Source organism: Sesamum indicum, unplaced genomic scaffold (assembly GCF_000512975.1).
Source record: "Sesamum indicum cultivar Zhongzhi No. 13 unplaced genomic scaffold, S_indicum_v1.0 scaffold00230, whole genome shotgun sequence".
NCBI lineage: Eukaryota > Viridiplantae > Streptophyta > Magnoliopsida > Lamiales > Pedaliaceae > Sesamum > Sesamum indicum.
Window position 1 is genome coordinate 78,659 of NW_011628124.1, and position 10,264 is coordinate 88,922.

At 39.4% G+C, this 10,264-nt stretch overlaps 1 protein-coding gene across 3 annotated transcripts; it reads left to right on the forward strand.

Annotated features, from left to right (window-relative positions):
• Positions 1 to 1,198: 1,198 nt before the first annotated feature.
• LOC105179885 (autophagy-related protein 18a) lies at positions 1,199 to 3,601 on the forward strand. 3 transcript variants are annotated; one of them, XR_849398.2, is made up of 4 exons: positions 1,199 to 2,361; positions 2,842 to 3,007; positions 3,083 to 3,256; positions 3,360 to 3,601. XR_849398.2 is itself a non-coding variant. In XM_011103538.2 (4 exons), exons 1-3 carry the CDS (start codon positions 2,053 to 2,055, stop codon positions 3,205 to 3,207), a joined length of 567 nt encoding a protein of 188 aa, XP_011101840.1. In that variant the 5' UTR covers positions 1,200 to 2,052; the 3' UTR covers positions 3,208 to 3,256; positions 3,360 to 3,601. The 3 variants fall into 3 exon arrangements, 2 of the variants coding, with proteins under 2 accessions (XP_011101840.1, XP_011101841.1); XM_011103538.2 differs by having other exon boundaries at positions 1,200 to 2,361; positions 3,116 to 3,256; XM_011103539.2 differs by having other exon boundaries at positions 1,204 to 2,361; positions 3,131 to 3,256.
• Positions 3,602 to 10,264: the final 6,663 nt, after the last annotated feature.

Below are 10,264 nucleotides of genomic sequence, written 5' to 3' on the forward strand. Positions count from 1 at the left end.
ATATTAATTAACTCATGAATAGACTTTTTAAGTCAATTCATGTTGTAGTTTATGATAAACGGGTCATAGGAGGGAGGAGTGATTGGAGGATCACATCGATGTACGTCTCATTATCAAGCCCAGCTTTGAGGTCTTCTGCACGAGGGATAGCATCTTGATTGCATGACTTTGCATAGAAGATCCTTCAGTCATCTTTGTCCTAGAAAATATTTTTGTACCAGTATATCTAATACTCCTATCAGGAATTGTACAAACTTGGATCATGTGAAGCATTATTGAGGGAATGCTTTCCAGCCTATCATATTGCTTTTGGATGTCATTGGTCACTGAAGCTAATATGATACTACGACCTTGTTGTTTTCCTCATGCTACTTCTCGAACATCACACGTTCTTCGGGCGAAAACCCTTCTGGTAAAGTCGCCAGGAGAGGCTTGTCCAAGACATAGCCTGGTTCTTGAAACCTCGGACAATCGTTAGATTTTGCAGCTAGTTGTTGTAGTTCGTGCCATTGAATCTATTAATCTCCATTATTAGGGTTAAGGGGTTCTTAGACATGTTCTACAATATAGAATTAAACACATTTCAACATATGATAGTAATATTATTGATAAGTTCAAGACATGGTCTTTTAGTCTTTAACTCTCTCACTATTTATATGAAAGCCCACCACTCTCAAGTGGAGTTTTTGGAAAGTCATTTCCTAGTGAGCTTGATATCCATAAGAACAGTTTACCATGCCTGCTTTTACTAGTCACATGGAAAAAGTCCCGTGGGAGGCAATCAATGCTATTCTCATTCCATGAGATTCCCAAGATATTTTGCCTCACCTCTTCACATGATTCTGAGGACTACAAGAGAATCATGTTACTCAATGTTAGGTTCTACCCATCAACCAAATTATACACCAGTCATCGCCCCCCTTGACTTGTGAGATAGGAAAATGCTGAATGTGTTCTTTGTTCACAACAATGGTGTAGCTTTCCTTCATTCCAACTATGCCAAGACTCGTAAATAAAATCAATTATAATAAATATTGAAATTTATTAAAAAAAATAACAATTTTTGTTACTGCATTTGTAACGACTTTTGTAATACCCATACACTAAATAAATTTGTCACGTCATTACAAACATTGTGCCGAAAACAGTTACAATAATTCAGTGTATCCATTCCAACAACCGTTCTCAAATCAGTCTCAAAAGCCGTTACAAAAAGTTTTACAAAAGTCAATCCAAAGGACAAGCACAACTATACCAAAAACGTTTATAAAAGCCGTTCCAAATACAAAAAATTAATCCGTTACAAAAGTAGTTACAAATTCATTTTTTTAATTTTGGCTATATTTGTAAAAGCCATAATTGACCATTATGGTCGTTACAAAAGCCGTGAAAATTTGTAACGGCTTTGGTACTATCACAAATAATTTGTAATGCTCATTTGAGCTGCGATAGGCTGAACCGTTACCAAAGCCGTTCCAAATAAAAAAAAGTTGTTACAAATTAATAAAAAAATTGTTCCAAAATCTGTTTAAATAAAATGATTTTTTGTAGTGTGTGTCCGACGCCTGTCGGGCACTGTACAAAATAAATAATTCTTTCCGACCCGTCAGCCCCTCGCCTCCATCCCTCCCCCTCTTCCATTTTCTCCTCCGCAATGGTGTCATCGTCAACCACTGCCGGCCCCACTATCTGAAATCCGAGAAACCCTAACGCCACCCCCCCACCATCCATCCTGCACCTTTCTTTCAACCAGGAAAGCACAGCTTTGCTGTCGACACCACCGATGGCTTCATGATATTCAACACCGATCCTTTTGTACAAACCATTCACCAAGACTTTCTCCCAGAATCACCAAGGTGGTGGCATTGGTATCGTGCTGAGGATCTTCGGCACCAACAAATTCGCCGTAGTGGGCAAAGGGGCCACTCCAAGACTCAGCCGCAACAAAATCATGATCTGGGATGATTCTGTGGGACAATTCACTGGAGAGCTCTTTTACCGTTCCGAGTGAAGAGCGTTCGCCTAAGGCAGGAACGCATTGTTGCGGTTACGATGCAGAAGATATCTGTTCACGATCTTATGGACCTACGCTTGCTGCATCAGATAGAAACGGAGCCCAATCCGAAGGGGTTGTGGGAAATTTCGCTGTCGGGGCGGATGGTTCTGGTTTGCTTAGGACGGGATAAGGCGGAAGTAAGGGTGTTGCACGACGAGGTGAGTTGGATTAGGGTGATAAAGGCCAGCGACTTGGACGTTACGTGTGTTGCTTTGTCGAACAACGGGAGGCTGCTGGCAGCCGCGAGTACTAAGGGCACATTGAATAGGTTGTTCGACACATTGTCCGGAATGCTGCTTCAGGAGGTGCATTTCCCTTTACCGTTTAATGTTTATGCTATATTTGATGTGTGCAATACAACGTAAACACTGCATAAATATTACCTTTTATATGAATATTAATTAATAACGGCCGCGGCAATTATTTTTTAATGTTAAATTTTGTTGTTTATATAGACAACAACAAATTATTAGATGTATGATGTGTGAGCTTATAACATATTTTAATAAGATTAGTCAAACAACCTCTTCACGCCGGCTAATGTTCTCCCCACGCTTTTGTGCTTATTCCGGGAAACAACAGATTTGCGAGTTAACATAATTTCTTGGAACGAATTGTCGTTTCTTGATATTATATTTGTGGTTGGAGCCGTGTAATTAGCACTCGAAGCATTGACACTTAAACTATCTCAATCTGCTCTCGACCTCTGCAGTCTGATTAGCTCTTTCTTATGATGATTTCTTGTTATTCTCCTGCCTCTAAATATGTTCATTGTTCCAATGTAGATGAGAAGGGGTTCTGCATTTGAAAGAACAGAGATTCACAGCCTCTTTTTCTGCTTTGATGCTGAGTGGCTGGCTGTTACAAGCAATAAAGGAACCGTTGATATTCTCAGCTTAAAGGACGCAAAACGAAATAATATGTCTCTTCCGAGTCTTTCCTACAACAAAGGTAGTTTGTTTTGAATATGCTCGATACTCTTTTATGCAGTTTTTAGTGCAAAAGCTTATAAAATGATGATGGCAGCTTTAAGCAATGTACTGCTCTAGTATGAAGTAGTTACAAGCAATGCAGGTATTCTGCGGAAGTATTTCATTCCTGAGTGGCCGACGGCTCGTTTCATGTACCAAAAGATATACAACACATCGTGACATTTGGATACCAAAACAACATAGTTCTCATTGTCGGCACGAATGGAAGGTATGTATTTGAGAGAGTTTGACTAAGCTTACTTATAAATCTTGCAAATGTAGGTAAAAAGATAAAAAGTTGTGCATATGTTGACAAACTTGTGTTTATACAGATTCTACAGATGCAAGTTTGATCCAATTGTAGGTGGGGAGATGAATGCCACAACTTCCTTCAGCCAGAACTCATGAGTATACTTTAGATAGATTTTGCAGGAAATTCATTGGATTGTGAATGTATTAGTTTGGCAAAAAACTGCAAATAGTTACAGATACACACTTTGGAAGTATAAAATACAGTTCTTTGTTTTGTGTATATACGAGTTTTCAATGCAAATAGTCCTTTCGAGCTTGACTATATTATATTAGAAGAAATATACCTTTTTCTTATAGGCATATTAAGGGTATTAATGAGCCAAGCTCAAATTAAGCTGGGTAAAAAATTCGAGCTCGAGCTTGATCATCTCAAATTTTTTATGCTCCAGCTTGAACTCGAACCGTACAAACAAACTTTTTTAACTAATAATTAACATGAAAATTAATATAAGAATTATTTCAGAATATTTATTAATTATTATTAAATTGCAAAATGCCGATTATTACATCTAATACTTATGAATTAACAAAATCAATTGATAACCACAAAAAAAAGGGTAATAAATATGATTATGCTCAAGTAGTGGACACATGATGTAACCATTTTTGGAGGAAAATTTATCACAAAAAATATGATTCTTTTTCAAATCGTGTAGTTTTGTACAAAATAGCATTGAGATCGAGTTTTATTGATCAATTTGAATAGTCTCTCAGGGTCTATAATTGCCTCAAAAGGTCCAATATATATACATTATTGGACCTTTTGAAAAACATTCAAGAAAATCTTATGAAAATTGGACATTTTTGCTTTTAAGATGTAAAATGGATATTGGGCATTCTAGAAATGTATTTCGCAATTGATGTACCAAAAAAGAAGCTTTACATTTATTGAATTTTTTTCGCCTTTTTTAGTTAAGATGAAAATAGGTTTTGATCATAAATTGACGGCGATAGGGAAGACGCTGGCAAACCTATTGCAGAGTGTGCGAATCATCGAGGAGAGGATGGTCTCGGTTTCTTGGATGTGTCTGAAACTACACTTGGCGAAAATAGTACTGACCATGGAATCAACGATAATGGCGTCTCTACTGCTTTACCAGCGCGGCTGGAGGATGAGATTCGTTCCTCCTTCAATATGGCAGAAATTTTTAATTTAGCGCACAAGATTGTTGATGATGGAGATGTTATTTCTCTTGGCGGCGTTGGAAACTGTAAGACAGAAGTGGGAAGCGCAGTTTGGCCCTCTCCGTCCACTCTGTGTTTTCCTAACAGAAGGGAGCCTGCTGGTGTGAGTTTTTCGACGGGCACGACAGAATTCCGCCGTCTTCGACAATCAGCCAGATTTGGGTTCTGGAATTTCGCTTGAACCTGTTCTCGCGATTGTTGCACCGAAGGAGATCACCTACGCGACTTCTGCTGCGTCATCTCCTGTTCTGCCTGCTGCGTCACAGAAAGGTGCTGCTTCTGTTCCGCCGGTGTCTGGTACACTGCGGATGGATTCTACTTCTGTTGCATTGTCGTCCACGGGAACTGGGTCTATTGCTGTTGTTGGCCCATCGCCGGCTGTTCTGAATGCTGTTACAGAGTTGGTTGCAGCAGCAACGAATTCGGTTGCTGCTGGTAGTGTTGTTACAACGCCCATTGCTGCGATGCCGCCACCCCTAGCTGCAATTCATGTGACGACTACGATGTCGATTGGGATTTTTGTCGGTAATATTCCTCTTCATTCTAGTTTAAGCTTTCCTAATTCTATTGATAAAATCACTGATGCATTTCATAATTCGACCTGTAAAACCTTGGACTATGTTCCTCCGTAGGCAAAATGGAGAAATTATTATTCATCCGACGTTGGAAACTATTTGAAATGGATCTAGGCGTTGGATCTCTAAGGCCGTTGGATATTATTTGGGTAAACATCCATATTTTCACAACCTTAAAGATTACGTTAAATCTTTATTGTCTATGTTGATTGATGTTACGGCAACGACGAATGTTTCTTGTTCTTCTGATTTAAGACGACCGTGGCGATGGAGGAAATCATTGAGGGGGGGTCCGTGGCTATTCCAAGGATAATCTATTGTGTTGCAGAAGTGGGTACTGGCATGGTATTGAGAAAGTTGAAACACACATAGGTCCTGGTGTGGGTCGATTTCGTCATTTGCCAGTGGAACTGTGGACTAATGAGGGACTGAGTATGGTGGCAAGTGGAATAGGGAAGCCGCTATATTCTGCATGTGTTATGATCGATGTCACGTCTAAATTTCCTAAGCACCTCGTTATTATGTCACCTACCGAGAAAGGGGGGAAAGCCACATCGAAGGTTGACATTGAATATGACTGGTTGCCACCAAAATGCACCACTTTCATGATTTTGGGACATGCAACGAAGGATTGTGCGATGAGCAAGCTTACAAAACCCCCAGTTTCGATCTATGTGCAGCGAGCTCGGCAACCTGCCGTCTCGGTAGTTGAACCGGTGGTTGAGGGGGAGGCCTTTAAGTGTATGGAAGCCCCTATGCGGAGCAGTCGAGAGGAGAAAGTTAAAGAAGTTGTTCTGTATAATGCTTTTGATGCGCTCACTCTGCTTGAGACTGATGTAGATAATATCACCGGGGTCCTAATAGATGCAGCCCCTCCACTAGCAATCCATGCTGATTTTAGCCTTTTGGAATATTTGAGGCCTGAACAGGAGAGACCACCAACTCGCTGTTGTTGAGCTAGTAGAGGAGTTCAGGCTACACTTCATTGATCTCCAAGAGACGCGGGTCCAATAACCTAATGCGTTGGAAGTGGTTTGTTGATTATGCGAGTGCTAGGAAAAGAATTTGGCTTACATGGGATGATAATTTACTTCATGTAAATATTATGGACATCGGTATCCAATTTATACATTGTCATGTTCATGCGAGAAATGTACATGTTGTTTATGCTGTCACGGTCATATATGGTGCCAACGATGTGGGTGCTCGGAGAGATCTTTGGCAGGCACTCACCTTACTTGCAGGGCAGTGTATTAAGGAGATGTGATTGTGGGTGGTGACTTTAATGTTGTTCGTAACTCTAGTGAGGTGTGTGGCTACTCTGGGGAACATTGATTAGCTAGTGATGAGTTTAATGATTGTATAATGAGTACTGGCTTACTTCCTCTACCAAAGCAAGGAGAATGGTTTACCTGGCACAACTATGGTACTGATGCCTGTAGCTTGTGGAAGTGGTTGGATAGAATCCTGGTAAATGACACGTGGATAAAACGACGGCTGCAGTCTACATATATCAGCCTCCCACCTCGCACATCTGATCACTCACCCCTTATTCCCAAAGGGGATGTACAACACCAATTTCGAGGTATGTTTTGCTTTGATAGTTATCTTGCCCTCTCCTCCCAGTTCATACCTGGTGTGCAGAATGTTTGGTTAAGTGCAGTTTCAGACACACCCAAGAAACCGAGATCATCCTCTCCTCGATGATCAGCTTCACCGGCGTCCTCCCCATCGCCTTCAAGATCACCATGTAGGAGAGTCGTAGTGTGTGTTTGTGAAGATGTGGTAGTGTGTGTGAGAGAAAAGAGAGTGTTTGGAGAGTCCATAATTTTAAATTTTAGACAATTTACCCCTCAACAACTTTAAAATGAGCAGTTTAGTCCATTCTTAATTATTTTGCATTGTAATGCATATTTTTGTACATACTCCACCAGAATGGTATCAGAGCCTAGGTTTACTGAAAAAATATATGATAATATTATATTTTGATATTATTTATCCAGTAATGGAGTAGACTCTTTTGAGAGAAAATAGAACCGAACCAAAGTTCGAGTTACATTAAAAATAGAGAATATTTTCAGATTCTGAAAATACAAAGAAGGAAATTTCTCATGGAAATTCTTGACAAGTGTTACAACGGTCGCACGACGATTGATCCGAAACTTCTCACGATAGAAGAACAAGAATAACTGAGAAATTTTGAAGTCCGACAAGTACTACAAGGAAATGCAGTGAGGCATCTACACTCTACTAAAGTCCATGGTAGAATCCTAGACAATAGAAGAGAAACGGGTAAATTCCTACATAATTACAGTTCTAAAAATTATGATTAAAGAAACTGACTGGAAATAACTCAAGTCGGACACATCGAAGATCTCCCAAGATCTAAGGGAGATACAAAAGATAGTTCAAGAATATGGACATAGATTAATCCATATACCTATAAAAATAGAGTCCTTGAGCTACAAGGTGGACGAGGTCCTTAAGATCCTTCCCGATCTACACAAGGATCTTATAGATCTGAAAGCAGACATTGCAGATCAAAAGACAAACTAAAGGGAAAACCCTGAGACATCTAAATCTAGACAAGAGCGAATCAAGGATGCCGTTGGACAATACCTCTTTTACACCAGAAGGGGAAGGCCACGGAGATTCCAAAGTCAAAGTCTAGAGAAGATCTGATTATCGCATTCAGATCTATAAAATAATGGAAGTAGCAAGAGCAGATCTATCAGATCTACAAGAATTGGCGAATCCTTTTCCCAACTCAAGATTGTGCATTAGTCAATATCCAAACAAATGAAATCACTCTAGCACTACCACCGCCGGAGGAAAGTACATCTCCTAATGATCCTCCACCAGATCAACCGATGAGAGAGAGTGCGGATTTCCACACCAATGCCACTCCAACATTTGTAGGAAACAGGCTAAAGCAAAATTCAGGAAGAAATCCAAAGAGAGTGCTTGAAAATGCACAATGGGCAAGGACCATGCTCATCCCTTGCATCCATATGGCGCTATACTGAACCTGGATATTATCGATTTTCGAAATAATGAGAAATTGATAGAAGAATGGGTTGCAACCATCAAGGTAGTAGCCTCTACCCTAGAGCTCGACAAGAAAAACTTTATAAAGCTTGTGGAGTTGAGCTTGGACGAATCTGTAAAGATCGGATGGGACAATACCCCAGAAGATACAAAAGCAAGTATCCTTGTCGGAATTCAAAGGGTGCGATAGTTGACCGGCTAGGAAGACTCATCAAGATACCCTTCATCGGAGATGGATATTTCGGAGGAAGTAGAGCAAAAAAGGCTAGAGAATATGCACAAGCTTTCTTCAGCCTTGAACAAAGAAGTATTTGCGCAATGGATGAATATATCTATTTACTTTGCAAGTATTTCTTCCAGAGTGGAGTAGCAATAGAAGTAGCAGCTCCAATGTTCTTTGCAAAGATATGCAGTCCATGGAGGAAAAATATTGATCCAGTCATACAAAGCACCTGAAGGACACCTAGATTCAGTGGCGCAAAGAATATCTTTCCTTAAAGACAAATTGAAGGGTTGGTGTTATCAAGCATCCATCCAGAAGAACATGAAAACACTAAGAGGTAAAATCAAACGAACGCCTCTTTGTTGTAACAATGATTTTTCAACTATTATAGGAGAAGCAAGCGAGCCAAGGAAAAGAAGGAAGCAAAATAGTGACTCCTACCCCAGGAGTTCTAGAAGAACCTTTTCCCAACAAAGATCATGGTGGTCCAAGTCAAAAGCCAGAACATACAAATCTTGACAGAAAACAAGACCGACAAGGGCTTCATCCCAAGGATCTACACGAACAGATGCAAGATCCACCGGAAGAACCCATACAAGAAGAACTTTCATGTGGGCCCATACCCGAGCCAATGAAAGTTTCTAAGACTGCAATTGCTGGACCTGCTGAGCATTAAAAACTATATATCTCCTGACTGCCTGCAGAATTATGGTGAATTACGAAAATTTGAAGGCACGGATGACATCTTTGATGCAGTCTATTGTGGCGATCTGGTAACCATTTATTAATTTGAAACCCTTCTATCAGAGGAAAGTGTTTGTGAGGAAGAAATAGAGACTAATTCGTATGGATCTTCAACCAAATCAGAAAATTACAACGAGGGAGATAGGCTTCAAACTTCCAAAAGCATGCCAGGATTCTTCTCCAGGATGACAGTGTCCAAGAATCATGAAACAAGATTCCAACCTTAGCCCATATGATGGTTTTAGGATTGGAGGAATTGGGAAAGTCCTAAACCAGATAGGACTGAACCAAAGAAAGAATCACATAATCTACAAAGTAAGTTTAGGTGAGTTTGCTATACTAATGGAACTTACTGAAAATGTGATGGAACTGCAACTAATTCCTAAAGAAGAAATTCTTGAAAAATTAAGTAAGCTTAGAGAAGAAGTAGCTTTTACTATGAAATTGATCCACATAGAAACTATTCAAGTAGTAATAAAAGCAACTTTTAAAGAGGGAATTGATTCATAAATACATTTATCTATAATGAATAGAAGTTCAATAATCTAAGAGATGGTTGTTTCGGAACAATAATAGGTAATCTGTAGGTAGAAAAATTGATTTTTGACATTCATCCTAGGATTGCTACAACCCAGCAGACCAAGATTTTAGTAGAGTTTTAACCCTTCATCAAGATTTTAAGAGAAAAGATCTGATAAAGAAGGTAACAGACCATATTCTATAACTTATGGAATAGCTTATGCCATTTCCAATACACATCATTCAGATTTGCTTCAAAGGAAAGAGTATATTGAGAGTCCTAGAATTTTCAAGGAATTCGCCAAGATAATGACACCAGATCTTATTAGGATACCTAGAATAGGTGGTGTTGATATCATCATAAAAGATCATCCAGTTTTAGATAGAACACTTATCTCTAGAATTGAGTTTAGTAGTCGGATGTCCTTTTCGGAAGAAAGGATTACAGGCTACAAAGGAAAGGAGAAAGAGTTATTAAAATCTCTAACTCCTTAAGAGATTAGGCTAGATAACGTAAAATTTAGATGCCCTGAAGGATGGAAAGAAATACAAGTTATATTTGACATCACTAAGAAGGAAATTTTTTTCCCTTGTGATGACTTATACCATTTACAGCAACCTTTTGCTGGAA

Bases quoted from the DNA above. Each gene is read 5' to 3' on its own strand.
- LOC105179885 (XM_011103538.2), top strand. From the start codon at position 2,053: ATGCAGAAGATATCTGTTCACGATCTTATGGACCTACGCTTGCTGCAT. The intron at 2,362-2,841 runs GTGCATTTCCCT...GTTCCAATGTAG, and splicing joins CCGGAATGCTGCTTCAGGAG to ATGAGAAGGGGTTCTGCATT. The intron at 3,008-3,115 runs GTAGTTTGTTTT...AGTATGAAGTAG, and splicing joins GAGTCTTTCCTACAACAAAG to TTACAAGCAATGCAGGTATT.